The sequence below is a fragment of the Budorcas taxicolor genome, chromosome 9, assembly GCF_023091745.1.
Source record: "Budorcas taxicolor isolate Tak-1 chromosome 9, Takin1.1, whole genome shotgun sequence".
NCBI lineage: Eukaryota > Metazoa > Chordata > Mammalia > Artiodactyla > Bovidae > Budorcas > Budorcas taxicolor.
The window spans coordinates 85,817,421-85,839,743 of record NC_068918.1 but is presented as its reverse complement, the minus strand read 5'-3'; the positions used below and the strand labels follow the sequence as shown (position 1 = coordinate 85,839,743).

The following is a 22,323-nucleotide window of genomic DNA, read 5'->3' as shown; positions in this document are numbered from 1 at the left end:
CCATTTCCTCCTCCAGGGGAATCTTCCTGGACCAAGGATCAAATCAGAGTTTCTTAGGTCTCCTGCACTGGCAGGTGGGTTCTTTACCACGAGGCCTCCATAGAGCCAGGTTTTATTATTCGTTCAGAAAGTGCCTTACAATGGACTAGGAAAGAAAGAGTCCAGCTGAGTTCACACCAAATGTTAGTCCAGCGGTTTTCTTTCCTTTGTACGGGTTTCTTACACCTCTCCATCTTTCCCCAGGAAACGTGAGTCAGCCCCCGCCAGCCCAGCCCACGTCCTCGGGGCTCACACACACTGCAGGCAAATTGTGACTCAACCCTCCCAGCCAGGCAGCTCTGGGAGCACAGAGCCTCCCCCACCCTTCCTTCTATTCCCTCAATCAGCAGAGAGAGGAACAGGGACGAGCATGTCTGGGAGGACTTTGGGAACTCAGGCAGCACCAAGGGTCGCAGGTTAGTGGCGCCCCAGCTCAGGACCCCACACCCCAGGCCCCGCCGCCCACCTGGCGTTGACGATGTTCCCCGCACTCAGCTCCACCATCTCTTCGAACCCCACGGCAAATATGTCGGCTGGGCTGCCGGTGTCATCTGCGGAACAAGCAGAAGACGGAGGAAGTCAGACCCACCAGGGCCGGTGTGGCCGACTCGAGGGCCAGAGCCCCGCGGCCTGGGCAAGCCCTCCCGGCCACAGGCGAGCACACACCCACCTCCCTCCAGCTCCCACTGTGCACACGGCCCTTCCCTGCCTGAATCCCAGGAGCATCGCTAACCTCTCTGTGGCTTGCTCTTCAAAAGGGACGGTTTAACGGTCACCCTGAAGGGTGGTCGTGAAGTCAGAAGACACATGGAAAGTGCCTGGACTCATAACTTCCATGCCAGCAGACCTGCCCCCCCCAACCTGGTAGGCCCTAAGCTCCCGAGGGGTGGGGGGCATTGGCTCAAACCTGTGTGGCCCCGAGTACTCTCACAGCCCTGGACCAGCCCCTCTGGGTTAATGTCCGACTGTGGTCCTCTCCCAGAGGACTGCTATCCTAGGGGTCAGGGGATGGACCTGCTCTGATGAAGTCTGCCCCAGAAATGCTGGTTTACAGACTGCCGAGTGAGCAGAGGGGCTTCTCATCAGCTCTTTGCTCAGCTCTTTCTTCCCTCGAATGGGGGACCTTCGGTGAACAGAAGCCCTGCAGCCACCTGCCACATCCCTCTCGACGAGCCCTAAGCCATCCCCGTGAATCTGAGCCGTGTCCTTGCAGTACCCTGCCCCCTGCCCCATGCAGACAGGGCACAGACAGCGGAAACGGGGCTCTGGGCTCTGATTGTCTTCAAGGTGCATTAGTGCAGCCCCCCACATGCCCCCCAGCACTGCACACGACAGGCAGGGAACCGGCCCACGAGGCTTTCCAGAACCCAGATGAGCAGGAGAAAAGCCAAAGGCCTAGATAAACAGCTGACTCTCAGAGAAAAAGCACGTGTGGATCCTGACCTCTGAGGCCATTAAATACTATCTTGCGTGACACAGGATAAAAGGTGAGGTGTCCAACCTCGCAATTATCTTATTCTTAAAAGGGAACACAACTTCTTCGTGACTGCTGAAGCAAACACGTGTCAACATGGGGAGTCTGAGAAAAGGCAGGGGTGTGTGTCCTGGGTTAGGGCGTGGGCCCGGTCCGGCATCTCACTCACTTCTTACAGCCTGAAGGTTCTAGTCATCAAAACTGAAAAAGTGCAAAATATACATGTGAAAAGAAAAGGGAGATTCACCGAATAGGTAACCCTTCCAAACACTTGGGAAAGAAAAGGTGCCACATATGTAACTTGCCGGACATCTTCTGGAAAGTCAGACCACAGCGTTTGCTAAACGTTCTGAGGAGCGGGAAGGCCAAACACCCAACTTCCCACCTGTGGGCGAGGCCCGCAGCGAGGGGGGTCTACACCCATTACCCTGACCCAGCTGCACTCACCCGGGGGTCCTGCGACTCGGCACAGCGAGGGCGTGTCCAGCAGCCAGTCGGCCAGCTCGGCCGTGCCCAGCAGGTTACTCCTGAACTGCTTCCCACCGTTCACGTTCCAGGTGCCCACGGCCACGTGCACCGGCTTGAAATTCGTGAACTCCGACTGGCGCTCCGACATGGCATTCAGGATCTTGGGAGTCACTATCGGGGGGCACAGAAAGGGCGTCTCTGTCTGGACCCCAAACCTCATGCATTTCCCCCACACCCCCAGAAACCCAGCCAGGCCTGCTGCCGGAGAGGGACGCTGAGGCCATCCACAGGGACCAGTGGCCGTGTCTTATGAGGATGAGGCTAAAACCCACCATGAGCAGAGCACCTCCCTGTGGCCCTTCTGCCGCAAAGTCCCCTCCACACCCTTCCCCCAGCAGGACCACACGGGCTGTGACATCAGGTCACAGGGACGCGCATCCTCCGCGGTCAAGACACAATTCCACAGGAGTTTTATCAATGGGCACCCTGCAACTTCCCGCACGGAACTACGGCTCTGACACCCACTCTGCATTCCCCATCTTCCAGTCCAAGCGCCAGCAGTGGTCTGTGGTACCCCAGACGCAAGCCTTTAAAAAATCATTACTCTGAACCAGGTCCGTCCTCTAGATGGCCAAAATATATTCCATTTTTGAAACCGGGCACTTAACTCAAATCTCCATCACATACACTCTGCTATGAAATGAGATGCACTGTACTACTCAGAGCTTCTTGCCACTTGTCCTGAGGTAGCCTTGTCTCCAGGGTTGACACAAACGTCACCTTGGCTATCAGAAGCCAAACAGGAATTTCCCCAGCAATGGAGGAATAAAAGCAGAAAAGGGGTGTGAAGCCATTTTCAGCATGGGCAAACCAATTTTTCAAAAACTCCAAAAATTTCTAAGACCAGAGTTATACACCTTTATAAGGAAAACTGCTAGGTTTCCTCTTCTTTTCCATGAACCCTGTAATGTTTACCGGCTCTAGGGAAGTGGTCCCCAACCCTTTTGGCATCAGGGACTAGTTTTTGTGGAAGATAGTTTTTCCATGGACCAGGGCGGGGGTGGGGTGGGGTGGTTTCAGGATGACTCAAGTGCATAACATTTATTGTCCACTTTACTATTGTTAGATCAGCTCCACCTCATATCATCAGGCATTAGATCCTGGAGGATGGGGACCCCTGCTCTAGGGGAGAGTGAAACTGTTCGTCGTTCAGTCGTGTTCCACTCTTTGCGACCCCATGGACTACAGCCTGCTGGGCTGCTCTGTCCACAGGATTCTCCAGGCAAGAACACTGGAGTGGGTTGCCATGCCCTTCTCCAGAGGATCTTCTTGACCCAGGGATTGAACCTATGCAGGGGTTTCCTGCATAGCAAGCAGATTCTTTATGTCTGTGCAACCAGGGAAGCTCTAGGAGGTAAGATGCCATTAAAAATTTCCCAAAGAAATCCCCAATGCACTTTTATGTGGAATCTTCAACACATCCCCGTAAACAAACCTTAAGAAAAAATTAAGTCACAGATGCAGAGAACAGTTGCCAGAGGCTGAGGTGGAGGTAAGGGGCAGTGGATCAAGGTGGTCAAAAGGTACAAACTTCTAGCTATAAAAGCAGCAGCCTGGGGATGTGATGTACAGAGTGATGATTGTAGCTAACAACATTGTATTATAGATCTTAAAATTCTCATCACAAGGGGGAAAACGAACTTTTGTAACTCTGTGTGGTGATGGATGTGAACTAGAATTATTGTGGTGATGACCAACCTAGACAGCATGTTAAAAAACAGAGACAGTACTTTGTCCACAAAGGTCCATCTAGTCAAGGCTATGGTTTTTCCTGTGGTCATGTATGGATGTGAGAGTTGGACTGTGAAGAAGGCTGAGCACCGAAGAATTGATGCTTTTGAACTGTGGTGTTGGAGAAGACTCTTGAAAGTCCCTTGGACTGCAAGGAGATCCAACCAGTCCATCCTAAAGGAAATCAGTCCAGGGTGTTCATTGGAAGGACTGATGTTGAAGCTGAAACTCCAATACTTTGGCCACCTAATGTGAAGAGCTGACTCATTTGAAAAGACCCTGATGCTGGGAGGGATTGGGGGCAGGAGAAGAAGGGGACGACAGAGGATGAGAGGATGGGATGGCATCACCGACTCAATGCACAGGGGTTTGGGTAAACTCCAAGAGTTGGTGATGGACAGGGAGGCCTGGTGTGCTGTGATTCACAGGGTTGCAAAGAGTCGGACATGGCTGAGCAACTGAACTGAACTGAACACATACAAATAGCGAATCATTATGTTATACACCTGAAACTAATATGTCAAGTATAACTAATTGGAAAAAAAAGAGAAGACCCCTCGAGCTATTGAGGGAAACATGACAGTCCTGTCCCGAAGAGCGGAAGGCAGCCTGCCTACTGCAAGATTCCTAGGGTCCCGGTCATAACAGAAACAGCAGGTTACCCTCAGGGGAGAATCCCTACAAATGACATGTGGCGATGGGATCAAGAACCCTTTCTAGCTGAGAAAGATTCCTGGAGTAAGTTAACATTCAAAGACATCAGCTCCTGGGGAGCCCACACTCTCTCTCCCAGCCTCTCAGTTTGGAAAACGGTCCAAACTAACAAAGGAGGAGCATGAGTACTTCCGTGAGTCCAGAAGAACAGGCTCCCGGGAACCAGAGTGACAGCTGGTATCGTGTAAATAATTTTATCTTCTGTATACTGTGGAGCTCGACCTTTGGATGGGGAAGGACTGTGCCTCCTGGGGTTAGGCCAGTTCTCAGAGTCAGCCAGAGCCTGTTCCGCGCACACAACCAGTCCAAGGCTGCACCTCCTCTTTCCAGCCCCCACTCCCTGGAGGCGACGTCCTCCCAGCAAGATCAAACCAGTCCACCCTAAAGGAAATCCACCCTGAATGTTCACTGGAAGGACTGATGCTGAAGCTGAAGCTCCAATGCTTAGGCCACCTGATGCAAAGAGCCGACACATTGGAGAAGACCCTGATGCTGGGAAAGACTGAGGGCAGGAAGAGAAGGGAGCAACAGAGGATAAGGTGGTTGGATGGCATTACCAACTCTATGGACATGAGTTTGAGCAAACTCTGGGAGACAGTGAAGGACAGGGAAGCCTGGTGTGCTGCAGTCCATGGGGCTGCAGAGTCAGACACAACTGAGCAACCATCCACCTAGAGCCCATGGCTGTAGCCCAAAGCTCCAGAGTTATCCCAGCCAGCCAGTGCCACGCTGTCTACCCCACCCAGCCTTCCCTGTGAAAACCCCAATAATAACCATGGCTTAAGCGCCCTTCTGCCTCCTGACCACCCTGGGGTTCTCTACGTGGCCTCATGCGGCATCTCCAAGACTCGTTAGCGAAATGAGTGCGTTCTCCTGAGCCTCTCCTCAGCCTCCGCTTGCAGCTGCACCTGGCTGAGCATCTCACACAAAAAAAGGCAGCTGGTTGCTTAGATCAGCTGGTCAGACCGTGAGGCGGGCCAAGCTAGAGTCAAGGGTCAGGTTCTGAGCACAGAAGCTCGCTCAGGGGCTGCCTGCCACCTGCCATCTAGGATTATGTGAGGGTGGGCAGGCTGGCTGGACCTGCCACACGCCCTCTGGATGGCAGGGCAGCCGGACACCCCTACATCCAGCTCCAGGCAAGCGGGAGCCCCTCACCCAGCAGGGCCGGGTTGTCCAGCAGCATCCTCCCCTTGTCCGCAGACTCCTCACTGTAGACGTCCCCAACCAGCAGCAGCTTGATGGCCTCCTGCTTCACCCCGTCGAAGAAGTTGGACTGGATTGTGCGAGACACGGACCGGGCCCCGTCCTTCAGCTTGCCCACCTGCCACCGGCCGGACGACGGACAGACAGACAGACAGCCGTGAGAGGTGCCCGCGTGGGCCCCCGCCCATCTGCCCACCCGCCGCCCCCGGGGGCCTGGCCCTACCTTGGCCTTCCCCTCCAGGGCCCGGCTGCCCGTGAACATCTTGCTCAGGCTGTGCCCATTCAGAGACCACATGGCCTTGAAGGACTCCACGAAGCGGTCAGCGATGGGCCTTGAGTTCAGCCCGAGGCTCTCGAGCTGCAGATGGAGGACCTGAGAGAGCCGGAGGGGCCAGCGGTCACCGACGTGTTCCCCGGAAGCTGCCCAGGGGACACCATCAGGCGCCACCCCCCGTGAGCTCCTACTCAGTGACTGCGGGGCTGACTCTGCGCTCTCAGAGAACAGGGCCCCCTCGCAGTGGAGGATGGGGCCTCCCGCCAGGGCCCACTCGACTTCATCTACACCACCCAGCCCTCCCCCGACAGCCCCAGCAAGCAGGACAGCCAAGGCTGGATGGCGGGCAGCACTGACCCCATGCCTCCTCCCAGCAGGGAGCCAGGGGAGGTCACCAGGGCAGCAGGCTGCAAACCCAGCCTCACCTCAGGCAGCCTTACTCCGCCTTTGTCCACAGGAAGGTCCACAACAATCACTACAGCCTATCTTTCCTCCAGGTGGCACCTGTGGGCCACCGTGTCTGGGGTGCCTTCCAAAGAGTTTGTGAAAGGCCCATCACGCCTCCAGCCACCTGACGCCTCAGGGAGACCCCTCTCTAGATGCCGGGCACATGGCTGTCCCCTCCCCACGGTGACCACAAGAGCCCACGAGGGTGCTGAGCCCAGCCCATCCCCCCAACGGCCCAGGACAGGATACAGATGGCCTGAGAGACAGACCTCGAGGGCGATGAAGCTTTGCACTGCGTTGGTTCGGTCCAGGCAGTCGAGACAGTTCATCCGCAAAGTGCCTTTCTGAAAACTTAGGAAACCAACGGATACGAGTTACAAGTTGTGTTGGAAGAAGCCTGTGGGACTGAAGGCCCCCAAGGAAACTCATCAAAAGAGAATGCCTCACCTCCTGCCTGGTAGCCCACCCCTGCAGCCCAGAGTCACCGGCATGATGCAGACGAGCAGATCCTAAGCTGCCTGCCCGGCTCTGTCTTTCCCATGGAAACCCCAGTGGAGGTTCCCCAACAGGACACGCCACAGGTCTGCCCACCGGCTCAAGCAGGAGCAGCGAGGGTTGGGAGGTGCATTCCCGGGAGTCGCCTGCCCTTTGGCCAGCCCATCCAGTGGGAGGAAAGGACACAGGTTAGACTCACCGTGGACTTACATTCTCGCCCCTGGTGAACACGTCAAACTCATCCCAGTGCAGCTTCAAGTGGGGCCGCAGGAGGTTCTCCAATTTCTCGAGCTTCCCACCTTTGGCAAACTGATGGAAGTCAAAGTTGATCATAGGCGTGTCACCGGCGTGGCAGGAAGCCCAGAGCAGCTTCTGAAAGGGGACAGGAGACGGTGGCAGGGCATCTGACCGCTTAACCGCATCACTCAGCAGAGCCCGGGGGCTCAGCCTGAAGGGTTACGGTGGATCAGGCAGTTTGCCAGCCCTGATCCAGAAAGGGGCAGCACAGAACACGACCCTGGGGACGAAACCACCAAGCGCGTCTCGCCTGCAGAAGGGCCGGAGGTCCACCTCGGACGGAAGACAGCCAGACTGTGGCTCTGCGGCTCTGTGGCTCCGCCCCGTGGCTCCTCGGGGCAGCCCCGGGTCCGGCAGGGACATCACCTCCCACAGGGCTCTCTGGAGGGCGCCCGCAGGGAAGGACGGCTCCGTTCGGCAGGCCTCACAGTGCCTGGTGCCCCAGGACCCCGGGCAGTGAAGCAGGTTGCAGAGCTCATAATCCAGCTCCCGTTGCCCTGGTAACCAGACCCATCCCTACAAGCCAAGCCTCCAGGAGGGTCCTCCAGGCCATCCAGGGTGGGGGAGGTCTGGCCCAGAGAAACCCCGGGAGAGACGGGGGCTCAGGGCCTCCTGGGGCTTAGATCCGGCAGGTGAGCAGGACTGAAGGCAAGGCCAGCGGTGGGGAAGCACGCAGGTGGGTGCTGGGCAGAGGTCTGCCCTCCACACCAGGTACCCCAGCGCTCTCACCAGGAAGCCCTGGGGGCCAAGGATGACGCGCTGCCATCCCAGGGTGTGACTTCAGGTCAGACTTGTCCACCACGTGCCCAGCCAGAGTCTAGTGACTCTAAAGGACTGGAAGGGCTTCAGGCAGTCTAGTCCCTACGACTCTGAGTGCCTGATCCCCACGGGCTAGATGCAAATCAACACACAACCACCGACATTAAGGTCTCACTCTGAGGTCGTCAGCTAACCCAAAGCAGGCACGCTTGGCAGCTTAATGAGCTGAAGAAGTGCCTTGTCCCCTGTGGCCTGAGAGCCACGGGTCACAGGCCAGCTGCCGGTGCGTGGACCTCAGTGTGGTGGAGCCGACGGGCTGAGGGAGCTTCTCTGATGCGACTCCAGTGGGGACTGTGATCCAGGCTCTCCAGGTAGTGTCTGCCTCTCACCCCTTCCCTGCCCAGAAGCCTGGCCTCCTGCATTGGGCCCCAGGTCAGCTGTCATCATTTGACATTCTGGCCTGGGGGTCCACCAGCTGCTGGGGCAGCTAAGAACACCTTCTCCCCAAAATCGAAGCATAAAGGGGTAAAGATTCTTGAGGGGTTTTTTTCCCCTTCTTTTTTCTTAAAATAAGCTGCCAACACTGCTGCCAAGATGAATGGGAGGGGAGATACTTGTCAAGCTTATTGCCCATAGCAACAAACCAAACAGGAAAAGCAGGTCTGGCCAAGTGAAACTGGCCACCAGAAAGTCTGCTCCAAGCACGGGGCTTCCCCAGTGGATTCAGCTTCCACTGGCCAGGGGCCAGGACCACAGGGGACACGCTTCCTGTGAAGTGAGGGCTGACTTCACACTCTCCATAAGGGGCTTCCCTGAGCTCTGAACAACCACAGGGTTTTTTTCTTTCCCATCCAGCAGGGGACACGGGCTGAAAGGACTGTGTAGGCCCACAGCCCACTCGGCCCAGAGAAGACCGAATGCACACGGGGGCACTGGGAATAGGGAGAGATGCTTGGAGGTGGGGGGAGCCTTCTGCTCACGGCCCCCCTCCCCATCCAGGGCTTCTCCCTGCATCTTCCCAGGGCGGGGAACATGTGCCAAAAGCCACGGGGAGTCCACAGGGAGCTGGGGACAGTGAGCGGGCGGGCAGCCCAAACAAGGCTGGATGACGACTCGAAGCCTCCAAGTTCACAGGAGGAAATCATGTTAGGCTGCTCGTGTTAAACCCAGCAGGGGCTCTGAAGGGCTACTTAGGTACAAGTGTCCTGTGGGTGTTTGTGTGGACTTGCCAGGAGGTGTGGGCCAGTGGCTGGGCCCGCCCGACAAGTGAGCAGGGGACCCCAGCTCCCCGAGGGGGTCAGGGATGCACGGGGTGGAGCCCAAACATACATGTATGCATGCATGCATGCGTGCACACGTGTGTATGTTTGTCCAAGAGAGCTGGGGAAAGGCCCAGCCGTGCTGAGTCCTCAATGACCCAGCGGGGAGAAAAGGCAGCTGGAGCTAGGAGATGCTCTGTTCTCATTCTGAGCAAATTCACCCAACCATGGGTTCACGAAAATTAAACTTCATTTGTCAGGAGCCCAGATCACTTAATGCTGAAGCTCTGAAGGAAAAAAGTCTCCCCAAAGATGGGGCGAGCAGGCCACTGTCTCCAGTCCCCAGGGAAGCCCACCCTGAGCAGCCCACCCCCCACCTCCTCGCTCGGCCTCGCCCCGGGCAGGGGGCCAGTTACCTTAAAGGCTCTGTTGAGCACCTCCTCTCCGCCTCTGCTGCCCAGCAGGTTCACGACCACCTGCTTCCCGTATTGCTCCTTCAGAAGCACCATATGCCTGCAACAGAGCAGGGCAGTCTGTGATGCCCCGGCCCCTGGGACACATACTGACGACTGCACCCTCGAGGGCACCAGCTGGGCACTAGCGGTCCAGAGTGAGCTGGCCCTAGGAAAGGCAGCGGCCGAGAGGAACAGCAGATCGGACTTCTGAACACGCGTGGTGTCAGACAAGGATACGCTGGACTTCTATACAGTACCCCCGTAAATCCAGAACCACTAACTTGCCTCTCATGAACAAAGCCTCAAAAACGCAATGTGCATATCTCCAAAGTTAACCTGTTTCACCTGGTACTTTCTCAAATCTAGAAAAACCAGTAGGGGAGCCATCAAACTCGGGGCCCAGTCTTTTCATCTAAGTGCTGCATTTCATGATGTTTAACCTCAGCAAGAAGGTTAGAAGAAAATTTCCATCTTTAGGAAAATTCTTTGCATATCAGAGACTATTACACGTATATTGAAATAGTAGGGGGAGACTCCAATATTCTTACCACCAGCTATTGAAAAGTAACTATAATTTTAATAATGTTTAGTTCAGTTGCTCAGTCATGTCCAACTCGTTGCGACCCCATGAGTCGCAGCACACCAGGCCTCCCTGTCCATCACCAACTCCCGGAGTTTACCCAAACTCATGTGCATCGAGTTGGTGATGCCATCCAGCCGTCTCATCCTCTGTCATCCCCTTCTCCTCCTGCCCCCAATCCCTCCCAGCATCAGAGTCTTTTCAAATGAGTCAACTCTTTGCACGAGGTGGCCAAAGTATTGGAGTTTCAGTTTTAGCATCAGTCCTTCCAATGAACACCCAGGACTGATCCCCTTTAGAATGGACTGGTTGGATCTCCTTGCAGTCCAAGGGACTCTCAAGAGTCTTCTCCAACACAGTTCAAACGCATCAATTCTTCGGTGCTCAGCATTCTTTACAGTCCAACTCTCACATCCATACATGACCACTGGAAAAACTGTAGCCTTGACTAGACGGACCTTTGTTGGCAAAGTAATGTCTCTGCTTTTGAATATGCTATCTAGGTTGGTCAAAACTTTCCTTCCAAGGAGTAAGCGTCTTTTAATTTCATGGCTGCAATCACCATCTGCAGTGATTTCGGAGCCCAAAAAAATAAAGTCTGACACTGTTTCCACTGTTTCCCCATCTATTTCCCATGAAATGATGGGACCCGATGCCATGATCTTCGTTTTCTGAATGTTGAGCTTTAAGCCAACTTTTTCACTGTCCTCTTTCACTTTCATCAATGTTAGAATAGCTAAATGTAGCTTTTAAAAAAAATAAGGAAAAGACATAATGCAAAAAACAGATGTAAAACTGATTTAGTAATGCGATCTTCACATCTGAAACTAGAAAAAACTGGAAGACAACAAGGACAATGTTCAAAGTGGTAGAATTTTAGGTGCTTTTAGATTCTTTTCTTCTTTAAACAGTTTTGCATTTTCCCAGTGTCTACAATAACGTTTCTCTCATAAATGGAATATTTTAAAGTCAATTATCACAAAAGAACCATTTTGGCCCCATAAGGGGGGGAAAAACACAAAAAACCTGTCTTACTAGCTCTGAAGGACAACACTGCAGAGAAGAACAAGGATTTGAAAGTGGGCAGTCTATGCTGCTCTGCAGACGGTTGACAATTAGCCTGCCTGCTCTTCTTCAGATGGGCTTCTGCCTCCATGGGGAGGAATCCTCCCAGGGCCATGGTCCTAGCAACCCTGCCTCGTTCCAGTCCCTTCGCCAGGAAGATACAGGGCCGGATCAGATGTAGGCGATCAAAGCCTCCCCACGAGCCGGCAGGCTGCACCCCGGCCCTGGAGCCAGGCAGCCCCGGGGGGCAGGTGCTGGAAGAACAGGACATGCATGGCCTGGCTACTCCACGCTCTGTGGTTCCTCCTGCCCAGAGAAGGTGCGTCCTGGCCTGAGGTCTAACATGTGGAGTTGGAACAGGGCCTGCTCAGGTGAGTAGTAATATGCCAACTGGGGGACACAGGTGGGATGGAGTTACCAATTTTAAGGTCAAGAAGAAGGGCTGCAAGCAAATTTAAAGTCCAAATGAAGCTTCAGGTAGCATGATTAGAACACTTAAAAAATTACTTTGAAAATTATTTTTATAGCCATTAAGATCACTTTAAAATTAGCATTCAGAGTAAAGTGAAGTCACTCAGTCGTGTCCGACTGTTTGTGACCCCATGGACTGTAGCCTACCAGGCTCCTCAGTCCATGGGATTTTCCAGGCAAGAATACTGGAGTGGGTTGCCATTTCCTTCTCCAGGGGATTTTCCTGACCCAGGGATCAAACCCAGGTCTCCCGCATTATAGGCAAGATGCTTTACTGTCTGAGCCACCAGGGAAAAACAACATATATTTTAAGAAGCTAGTAACTTTCAAGTACAAATTACCAAGAGTTCAGGTTAGTGATGGCTTTTCTTAAGCTAGCTGAAAAACAGGAAGCACTCAATGATCCAATCAGTGTTTTTAAAAATTAACTACGTATAACCCAGAATTGAGAAGGGACGACAGAGGATGAGATGGTTGGATGGTATTACCATCTCGACGGACACAAGTTTGAGCAAGCTTCGGGAGCTGGTGATGGACAGGGAAGCCTGGGGTGCTGCTGTCCATGGGGTCACAAAGAGTCGGGCACGACTGTGCGACTGAACTGAACCAGAATTTCTTCTAGAATGATACATAAAAGCAAATAGTGGGAAAAAAATAAATAAAAAAAATAAAAAATAAAAAAAACTAACAGTGGGAATTGCAAGTTAGGGCATTTCTGCCTTTTCCCTTATACCTTTCTATACCATGACTTTGTAAAGCCTGGGAATATATAACTTCAAAAACAAAAGGAAACTGGCTTAGAAATACCCTATAGTTTAGATGATCTCTTATTAACTAGGACAAATAGATAAAAGCGTCACTGCAGAAGGAATGGATAAAATAACTGCAAAGTTTTACCTGAGCAATTTATTAAATGAACCTGCAGGGAAACCTGAGAGCAAGGGAAAAATTCCATTTTGTAAACTGCCTTTTGGCAGAAAGAACCAGACTGAAAGATTCAGAGCACACATTTGGGGTCTCCCCCTTCTGGCCACTCCCTGGCACCCTGTCCCGCTGTCTGATAAGAGGAAGGATGGACTTGACGGCCCTACCTGTCGAAGGCAGGGGCGCTGGCCTCCAGGCCTCTGCTGAGTCTCAGATGATGGGAGCCAACCTAAATCAAAGAGAGATGATGCCGGTGATTCCTCCGGCCCAGGAAGCGATCACCTTCCCATTCGCCCTCCACCACCAGCCAGGCCAGAGCAGGAGCCCCACAGCCCCTCCGTGGTCCGTTTACAGCTCAGGATGGCCAGACCCTGAACCCGAGTCCAGCTCTGCTGTGGCCCTATCCTAAGTGCCGCGTGGACCATGCTGGCTGGACTCGTTCACAGAAGACAGACCACGAGGCCCACGTTGGATCCACAAACCCTTCCATGGGGCTGAGATGCGGCCCAGCCAACCGGGAGAAACCAGCCTCCAGCCTCTTCTGTGAGGTCAGGGACCTTGACTGCCCCTCACATCTGAGCTGTCATAACTACCCGCAAACCCGAATCTGCCTTACTGTCTAGAACTGCTTACTTCACATCGGCAGCTTAAAACGCACACTTGAAACTACGCGTTGTTATTGGCTGAGGGCCTCTGCCGCTGGACAAATCTAGGACAACCTGACACGGAACAGTGTTAAGGACAGTAGTGGATTATAACCTGATGAGAACAGGAATCCAGGAATCTCTACAGAGGCGAGCTGGCTGGCTGGGTGGATGAGTGGATGGACAGATGGATGCGGGCAGGTGGACAGGGCGGTGGCCACCTGGTGAGATGGCTAGCTGGGTGGGGAACAGGGATGGAGAGAAGGGAGGGTTTTTACAGCAAATACCAACCAATAAACACAGAGAGAGTGATGGGAAATCATCGCCTTATAACCATCCCGGGAAAAAACTGTTCGGCAAAAATCATCCATTGACCATACATCTTAAGGGAGTTTGACGAGGAGCAGGATATTTGCACGGTCGCAAAGTATCCCCGTAAATCGCTTCTTGGTTGAAAAGTAAGACATATTAAGTGGAGAAACTGAAGAACACCTGGCACAGGTGATTGAAAGTAACATCACGGATGAGGGGCCAAGGGACACTGTGGGCTCCCAGACGGGATGGACTCTCTGAGGACGTGGTCCTTGGGCAGAAGCGGGCCTGGGACGCTCTTTGGAAGGTCACCCTTCCTCTGTCACCTGGACAACCCTTTAGTCCGGCTGCCCGAGGCCTCATGTCCGGCCTCCCCACGCTGGGCCCTGCCTCTGCCCTTGCCCGGCTCAGACACTGACCTGCAGCTCTCCTCTCCGATGTCACTTAGTCCTGAAGCTGCTGTTGGGTCAGAGCCGCAGGGAGCAGCTTCGGGCAGGGCTGGAATGAAACCACTGCTGGCCCCACACACAGGAACTGACCTCGCTGCTTTTTTTAGTCTCCCTCCTCCTCCTTCTCCTTCACCCACCTTCCTCCCCCAGCCAGCTGGACGCGTGACCAACCACCTCCTTTTTGTCCCTAAAGCCAGAGGTGCAATCCTAAATGCCCCAGGCTGAGCCTGAGGAAGTGGCTGGAAGAATAGTGCCTGGCTGGGTGGACATGGAGTCTCCACCAGCTCCTGAGAGGGTCCCAGAGCCACAAAGGGCATCTCCGAACATCTCCCCGCCCCTCCCCTAGTTAAAGATGCCAGCCCCTCTGGTCTGGATCCTTGCCATCGTCCTACCTGGTGGCTTTACCTTGATCTTCACAAGCCATGGTGTGTCCCAGCTCCATGGCTAAGCCGCTGGCTTTAAATCAGCCATGATGGGAGCATTTATACCACAAAAATGGGCAAAGGCAACAACCCCAAACTTCTCCCTCCTGCCCCCAGAAAAACTGGTTTACCACCATAACCTTGAGTGGTTTCCAAGCCTTCTGCACACTGGAGCCATCTAAGCATCTTCAAAACAGCATGGATGGCTGCTCCCACCTGGGGTGATATAACTGGGATAGCACGCGCCCTGAGCACCAGGAATTTTATGAGTTGCCCAGTAGTTTCAACGTGTAGTAGTTTGGGCACCACTGGGGCAAAATTCAAACGTCTCAGTGTAACGTACAAAGTCCACGCTCATTGGGACCTCGCTGGCTTCTCCAGCCACACCTCTCACTGCGCGAGCCTGTCCCCCAGGCCGAGCTGTAGGTGGCCGAGCCAGCACGGCTCCTGAATGTGGTCTGACGCAGGGGTTGCAGCATCTGCGTCGTGGTCCCCTCTGCCTTTCTGGCCGGGGTGATCCCACCCCACCCCTCCCGGGTCAGTTCAGACGCCCACTTCCGCAGCACAGGGACCTCAGCTGCCCTCTCTCCTGGCTCTGCTCATACCACACTGTCACGACCTGTCCCCTCCTCCCGGAAGGCAGGGGTAACCGGTGATGTCAGGTGTCTGAACATACCAGACATGTGATGAGAGCCTGTAGGATGAATAAACGGCTTCCCCGGGGGTGTGTATGAGGGCTGGGTGGTAGAAGAGCCCAGAGACTGGTCCTCGCGCTGCACATGAACTCAGAGAGGTGAGGACACTGTCTCTACACCACACAGCATCCTCGCGGGGACTCAGTGTGAAACTCCTACTCGACCCCCAGGGCACAAAGAGCCACGCCTCTCCTAATGCAACTTGGGCTTTTTTCTCTGCCTATGTGCTCAGTCGCATCTGACTCTTTGTGACCCTATGAACTGGAGCCCTCCAGGCTCCTCCATCCATGCGATTTCCCAGGCAAGAATACAGGTAGTGGGTCGCCATTTCTTCCAGAGGATCTACCCAACCCAGGGACTGAACCTGCGTCTCCAGTATCGGTGGGCTGATTCTTTACCAGAGCCACCTGGGAAGCCCTTTTGTCTCTTAGATGCTACATTTTATGTTATGAATAACATTAACAACTACCATTTTTCGTACTTTTTAGATTCTAGATACTATACTGAATTCTAATACATTTTATGATATTCAATCCTCCCCATAACCCTATGAGACTGGTCAACCCCATTTTACAGAAGCGTAAATTAAGGCTTAGCAAGTAAGAGTTTCTCCACTTTTCTTTTTGAGATAAAAACTTCTCAGCAGTATATGGTTCCTGCGTAGGGGAACCAGAACCTGAACTGGAACCCAGCTCCCTATAATGTCAGAGCCTATGCTTTGAACCACACAAGAAGCTGTCTTGTTTCTTTCTGTGATGTTGCTGGTGAGCCCAGGAGCTCTGTGCGAGGCCCGTGGTCTGCACTGCGTGCACCACGTCATGCTGGCTTCAGCTCACATCCATTTAAAGCCCTTTTTCCTCCTCATCCCAACCTCGTCATTATTTCTAAAACTGCTGCAGTATGATCCACCTCACATCGTCTTTGGAACAAAAGAAGGTATAACCACCCAACTGAGCACACGCAGGGCTGCGTAGCCCGGAGCTCAGTGAACAGGCTTTGACGGGGAGGAGGTGGACATGGGCAAGGTGGGAGCTGCAGAGGGGAGTGGTCTTCTCCATCCTCCTTGGCTGAGCCACATGAAGCTTCAAAACACAGACCTGACCCACCGGTGCAAGACCTGTCTGTGTGTGCATCTTACAGGGAAGAAGACGCTAAAGCAACAAGAGCAGCAAGTCTTCAAACGAACCCTGTATAAAAACATCACTAAACAGACTGGACTGGAAGAGCAACTAGCTTTCGATGTGGCTCTTTATAAATGGCACAGCCTGCTGACATGACAAAGATGAACTGTGAAAGGAACGTGGTTGCTGGAAACGCAGTCGGGACCCAGGAGTTTGCAATGAAGGTCCTGGGCCTGTGAAAACGTGTAGACAAATCACTATCCACAGACCTCTCTGCACACCCCCATACCCGCCCCCCCGCCACCCCACAATCAGGGCTCATCTGCCCTCTGGGGCAAGTGTAAGAGCTGCAACATTGCAACTTAAAATGCAAGCTATTCACCCCCAAATCTTTACACAGTTCATCTAACCTACGTGAAGATGGAGTGAGAGTTTTTCAAAATGGAAAAAAACCACCAGGACTGATCATCAGACTTGCTACTGATAGTCCAGGTAGGGGGTTTGAGAGCTAACCCCCTCCAGAGAGGACCTCATCTGCCTTTGATGCAGAATAATATTTAGAGGGTAAACACAGGTATCAAACCCAAAGGTTAGCAAAAGATTCAAGAACACTGAAGTCTTTTGAAACTTATTTTGAAGAAACCACGAAGGCTGTGAAGGAGCCTTAACAATCGTCATGAGTCCAAGAGGTGCTATAGCTGCAGAAAAGTGGACAGCCAAGGTCCGCAGATGCATGGTCGCTGCATGGCAGGGTCAGGCTGCGTCTAGAGCATCTGCGGGTTCATCGTGAAGACGGAAATTAAAGAAGGGAATGACAAGCTTTGTTTTCAGAAGAGGGAGACCAGAGCATGGAGAGTCCTAGAAACAAGACAGAGATGATGAATGAGGGTCCTGGAGAAGATGAAGTGGAAAAAGGGGGACCGTGAAGGTCTGAGGACGCAGACTTTGTGTGGCATGGCCCCTGCAGAGACAGACTGTGCAAGGCAAGGAGAAACTAGCTGATGATAATAATAATGACGATGGAGCCATCCTGAATCATGACCTCAAGCCTGGAAGAGGAACCCCGAACTGGGTGAGACGCCAAAACAAAGATGAATTCCAAAGGGTCCTTCCCAAATTCTAAGATGCTCTCATAACTGCCCCCACTCCCACCCAGGAAAACTCTACATCTAAAGAAAATTAAACTTCAAAACCCCTTTTAGAATGTCTAAAATAGGCAAATCATAGAGACAAAAAATAGATGAGCGGTTGCCGAGGCTTCGGGTAGGGCTGGAGGGGATGAGGAGTGACCGCTGATGGGCGCAGGGTTTCTCGGTGGTGAAGAATGTGTTCTAAAATTAGCCCATGGCGATGGTTACACAACTCTGTAAATGGACTAAAACCCAGAGAACTGTACAGTTCACAGGCTTCTCCAGGTTTCTCTGTGTAAACTATATCTCAGCTGAGCTGTTTAAAAACACAGCTCTCTTGGGACAGGCTTCAGAGAACACTCTATCCGTCCCCGGAAGTGCCTCTCTCTGCAGCCACTTAATGCCACCAGCTGCCGCACGCGTCTTAGGAGTTCCTTTCTGTTGGAGAAACTGAACGTTCTCAGAGCTTTTTCCGTAGAACTCAGAGCCCACGTAAGACATTCGCCCACCTGTCTCCCTGAAGGGCGGACATGCTTCCTTCCCACGGCTGCCAACTGTGTGAGGACAAGGTGCCCACAGCTGAGGCCAGGTCAGGTCAAGGGCGGTGAGACCCGCGTGTCAATGGCTCCCAAGGATCTGGCAGGTGGCCCTGGGCCTCGAGCCCTCAGGAAGAAGGGCCAAAGCGATGGAAGCCTGGCACAGGGGTCTTGTGAGGGCACCTACGTCCCCTCTGGCCAGGGAGGAAGGCCCAAGGGGACGTGGCCGAGACCCTCCTGGGTAGGAACTCACTCAGTGGGGCTGCGTGCTATTCGGTTGACGACAAACATGTAATTGGCCTCATACCCTGAACACTTCCCAGGAGACAGAAGGCCAAACAGCCCTGGCACCGGCCAGAGCCCCATGTGGAACAGCGAGGGGTATTTTTAGAAATCACGAGAAACTGGTGTGTGGTTCTCAGGTGGCCCAGCAACAGGCACCTTCAAACACCAGACCTGCTGCACGGCCACTGGGGCCCCAAAAACCTTTCAAAGCTTTCCAGGGGGGTCACAGGTCTCAAAAGACATCAGAGGCCACATTTTCAACTCACCAAACTGGGGTCTGAGCAAAGGGAACTGCAATCACACAACGTGGTCCACTTACCCACAGAGACCTCCCACCTCACCAGTGTCATCAGGGAGCTCGAGGTGGGAAAATCACACAATGCCTGTGTCTCTGTGTACAACACCACATACACGTGCAACGCTCACATGCACATGTGCACAGTCATGCATACGTGCACACACGCTGACAGCTCAGCTCAATCCAGCTGGGCTGGGGAAAAAGACCTGAAACTGTGCCAGGGAAGAAACACGATGAAAAGAAACAACCCACACCGGTGTGCGAGAGCAGGTGGACAAGGACACGCCCAGACAGGCTTCCTGATCACTTACCTGAAGCCCTGGCTGCTCCCAAAACAGCGGAACGGAGCCTCGGATCTGGACAAAAGAGGACGCGCCATCATCCATGTAAATCGTCTGCACCGCAGGGAGACAGAAGGGGAGAGGTATTCTTCAATGAAAGCGAACGTTCCGGGGCCGGGTAACGGGATCTGGCTGCTGAGACCCGACACCAGCCAGAGTGAAAGCGGCCGCGGGCTGGGGCGCCCTCTGCCCCTCACCCTGCCTGGCCCGCTCCCCGCCCTGAAGGCCAGCCCAGCTCACGGGCCTGCTGGCCGACCCCAGCCTTCGAGGACGGACGGGAATTCCCACAACCTGACCCACCTTCTCCGAAAAGCCCCGCAGTCCCCTCCCCACCAGCTTCAGGAACAGAAGCAGATGGGCTCTGGGACTTAACTAAGACCTTCCTGGAAGCCCTCGACTGTCAGCCAGTCAGCCAGTCAGCCAGCCAAGTACCAGGCGCCCCTGGAAAAGGACCAGAGGAAGTGAAAGGGACCAGTGGTGGCGCAAAGCCCGGCTGGCAGCACCTGACCACAAGATCCAGACTCGACCTGACCTCACAGTCGGTCCTGGCCCCACACCACTGTGTGCCTAACTGTGTCACAGAGTTCACACACACACACACACACACTCCTTCCGCAACCTTACACACACACACCTTCCACAAGCTTACACACACACACACCACCCCTTCCACACACACACACCTTCCACAAGCTTACACACATACACACACCCCTTCCACACACACACACCTTCCACACACAACACACCTTCCACAACTTACACACACACACCCCTTAAGCTTCCACACACACACCTTCCACACACACATACCCCTTCCACAAGCTTCCACACACACATACCCCTACCACAAGCTTCCACACATACACACACCTTCCACAAGCTTCCACACACACACACCCCTTCCACAAGCTTCCACACACGCACACCCCTTCCACAAGCTTCCACACACACACACCCCTTCCACAAGCTTCCACACACACACACCCCTTCCACAAGCTTCCACACACACACACCCCTTCCACAAGCTTCCACATACACCCCTTCCACAAGCTTCCAGGGTGACAGCACCTGCAGGACACAGGCGATTCTTACAAGTTAAAGTGTCTCCCCCCAACCCCCACCCCCACCGCATACAGTTCCTTCAGGGCGTACCAACTCTTCACCTGCCTGCGGGCCCCCACGGATGCTCTAGCACCAGGGAGGTCTAAAGGGACAAAAAGTACGGTCCTGAGCATCACGAGGGGGAGGCTGCGGCAGCTATCAGTTGCTGCCCTTTATCTGGGTAACTCTACCCTGGCCTGGCAGGGCCGGCCTGGGCGATGCCGCTGGCTCTTTCTATTTCTTACCAGCCTGCTCCCTCACAGAGTAGCTTTCCATGCGGCTAGATCACGCTCAGATCACACATGCATTAGTAATTCTGCAGTGGAGGACCTGAACATTAGACGTGAAGGTTCCCTGGACTACAGGAACCACATGAGCCTGGTCGTCATTAGGTTGGGCTGAAACTCTATCCCTTCATCTCCAAAGGAAAAAATGCACTGGGTTAAGAACTTGTCTGTTTCCAGATACTGATCACCAGCAAGTGGGTTACCCGCCACTGTTTTACTGACAAAAGCAGAAGAAAGTTAGCAGGCTGTTTAAAGTACTGTTGGCTACAAGGAGATTAAATGCATACAACCACGCACATGTCCAGACTCTTGAGAGATCACCGATCTGGCCAACGTCTCTACGTAAAGGCAACTCGTAACCGAGCCCAGGATTTGGTGTATGCTAAGGACTTCCCTGGTGGCTCAGATGGTATAGAATCTGCCTGTAATGCAGGAGACCTAGGTTCAATCCCTGGGTCGGGACGATCCCCTGGAGGAGGGAATGGCAACCCCCTCCAGTGTTCTTGCCTGGAGATTTCCATGCACAGAGGAGCCTGGCAGGTTACAGTCCAAGGGGTCGCAAAGAGTTGGACACAACTGAGCTACTAACATGTTCGCTTTCAAGGAACTATTACCCTTCACTTTATTTTGTTGTTATTTTAGTCACTCAGTCGTGTCTGACTCTTTGCAACCCCATGGGCTGCAGTCCGCCCGGCTCCTTGGTCCATGGGGTTTCCCAGGCAAGAAAACTGGAGTGAGTTGCCATTTCCTTCTTCAGGGGATCTTCCCGACCCAGGGATTGAACCCGTGTCTCCTGCTCTGGCAGGCAGATTCTTTACCGTTAAGCCACCTTCACTTTATTTAACAAGCGCTAAAAGCACTGCTTCCAGCGTTAGACCACGCCCCTCCTGAGCTGGAACTTGCACAGAACTAGCTTCAGGAAAACCCCCGACAGGCAGTCCCAGCACTGCAGACCCCACGCCTGGGGCAGGAAAGAAAGATGCCTCCAGATTCCTCCATTCCTCCTCCCGCATGAAAATGCCCCGCTCTGTGCCCCATCCTGTCGTCAAGAACACCCGTCTCTTGGTTCCCAAGGTGACAGGACAGCCCCGACTGTCACCCAGTAGTGACAGATTTGCAGGGCTTTCCTTTCTGGGTGAAAGAACACATGTGTTGACGCTAGTGGGAGATTCAACACCTGTGGCCTAGCTTCACAAAGGTAATTTTAACAGCGGGTACCTGGCGGAGGGGAGGGGAGGCAAGACGAAGGGTGAACACAGGTGAGCTTGCGGGCTCTGGGACACCACCAACCTGGGTCTCATGCTCATCTGACTGCGGGGTGGCCTTGGCTATGTTCTTTAACCACCTGAGCCTCGGTTTCCCTCTCTCAACAGAGTTTGCATCACCTGGGTCACAGAGGTGTGGATGAGGCCCCACAGGGGAGGGCGTGAGTTGGGCAGGACCTCAGGCTGCAGGCAGGAAAGGGAATCTAGTGGGGGAAGACAGAGGCGGGGGTGCCACAGAGCAGGCGGGACTTCAGGAAGGGGGAGTCACGGCAGAGTGTGGCTCGAGGCCAGGCATGGGACCCCTGGACCTGGCACTTGCATGCCCTCTTTCACAGAGAGGTGGTAGCAGCGACCCAACAACCCCCAAGAGAAAGGGACAGCAGGAAGACTCGCCAGTGGGACTGATGCTTTTCTCTAAAAGGCTTTCGGCTGAACTTCTGTTGCAGGATGAGGTGTTTGCAAATCAGTTCTTTCCAGGTCTGCACTCACATCCCTCCCGACCTTCCTGATTAATCAGTGGCCTTATCTTCAGGAGCCAAATATTTAGCTTTAGCTTTTGCTTTCTTCGGGTAGACGAGCGGACCTTCTGGCCTGAGTCACGGTGGCAGAACACGCCCACCAGGCAAGTCCTCCAGCTGAGTGGCCAAGACTCCAGACCCTTCCTCCCTGTCGCCAAGGAGACCAAGATGCCATCCACACCTGCACACTGATGTGTGTCC

The 22,323-nt window shown here is 53.8% G+C and overlaps 1 protein-coding gene across 1 annotated transcript in view; it reads right to left on the bottom strand.

The window, feature by feature from the left end:
* SYNJ2 (synaptojanin 2) overlaps positions 1-22,323 on the bottom strand; it is a 101,882-nt gene that overhangs the window by 25,622 nt on the left and 53,937 nt on the right. Inside the window, exons 5-13 of the mRNA XM_052645472.1 lie at positions 18,919-19,002; positions 12,883-12,944; positions 9,637-9,733; positions 7,105-7,277; positions 6,680-6,761; positions 5,913-6,062; positions 5,642-5,807; positions 1,961-2,152; positions 506-590 (exon numbers count right to left, since the gene is read on the bottom strand). Coding sequence (XP_052501432.1) covers positions 506-590; positions 1,961-2,152; positions 5,642-5,807; positions 5,913-6,062; positions 6,680-6,761; positions 7,105-7,277; positions 9,637-9,733; positions 12,883-12,944; positions 18,919-19,002 — 1,091 coding nt within the window. The remainder of the gene's footprint in view (positions 1-505; positions 591-1,960; positions 2,153-5,641; positions 5,808-5,912; positions 6,063-6,679; positions 6,762-7,104; positions 7,278-9,636; positions 9,734-12,882; positions 12,945-18,918; positions 19,003-22,323) is intronic.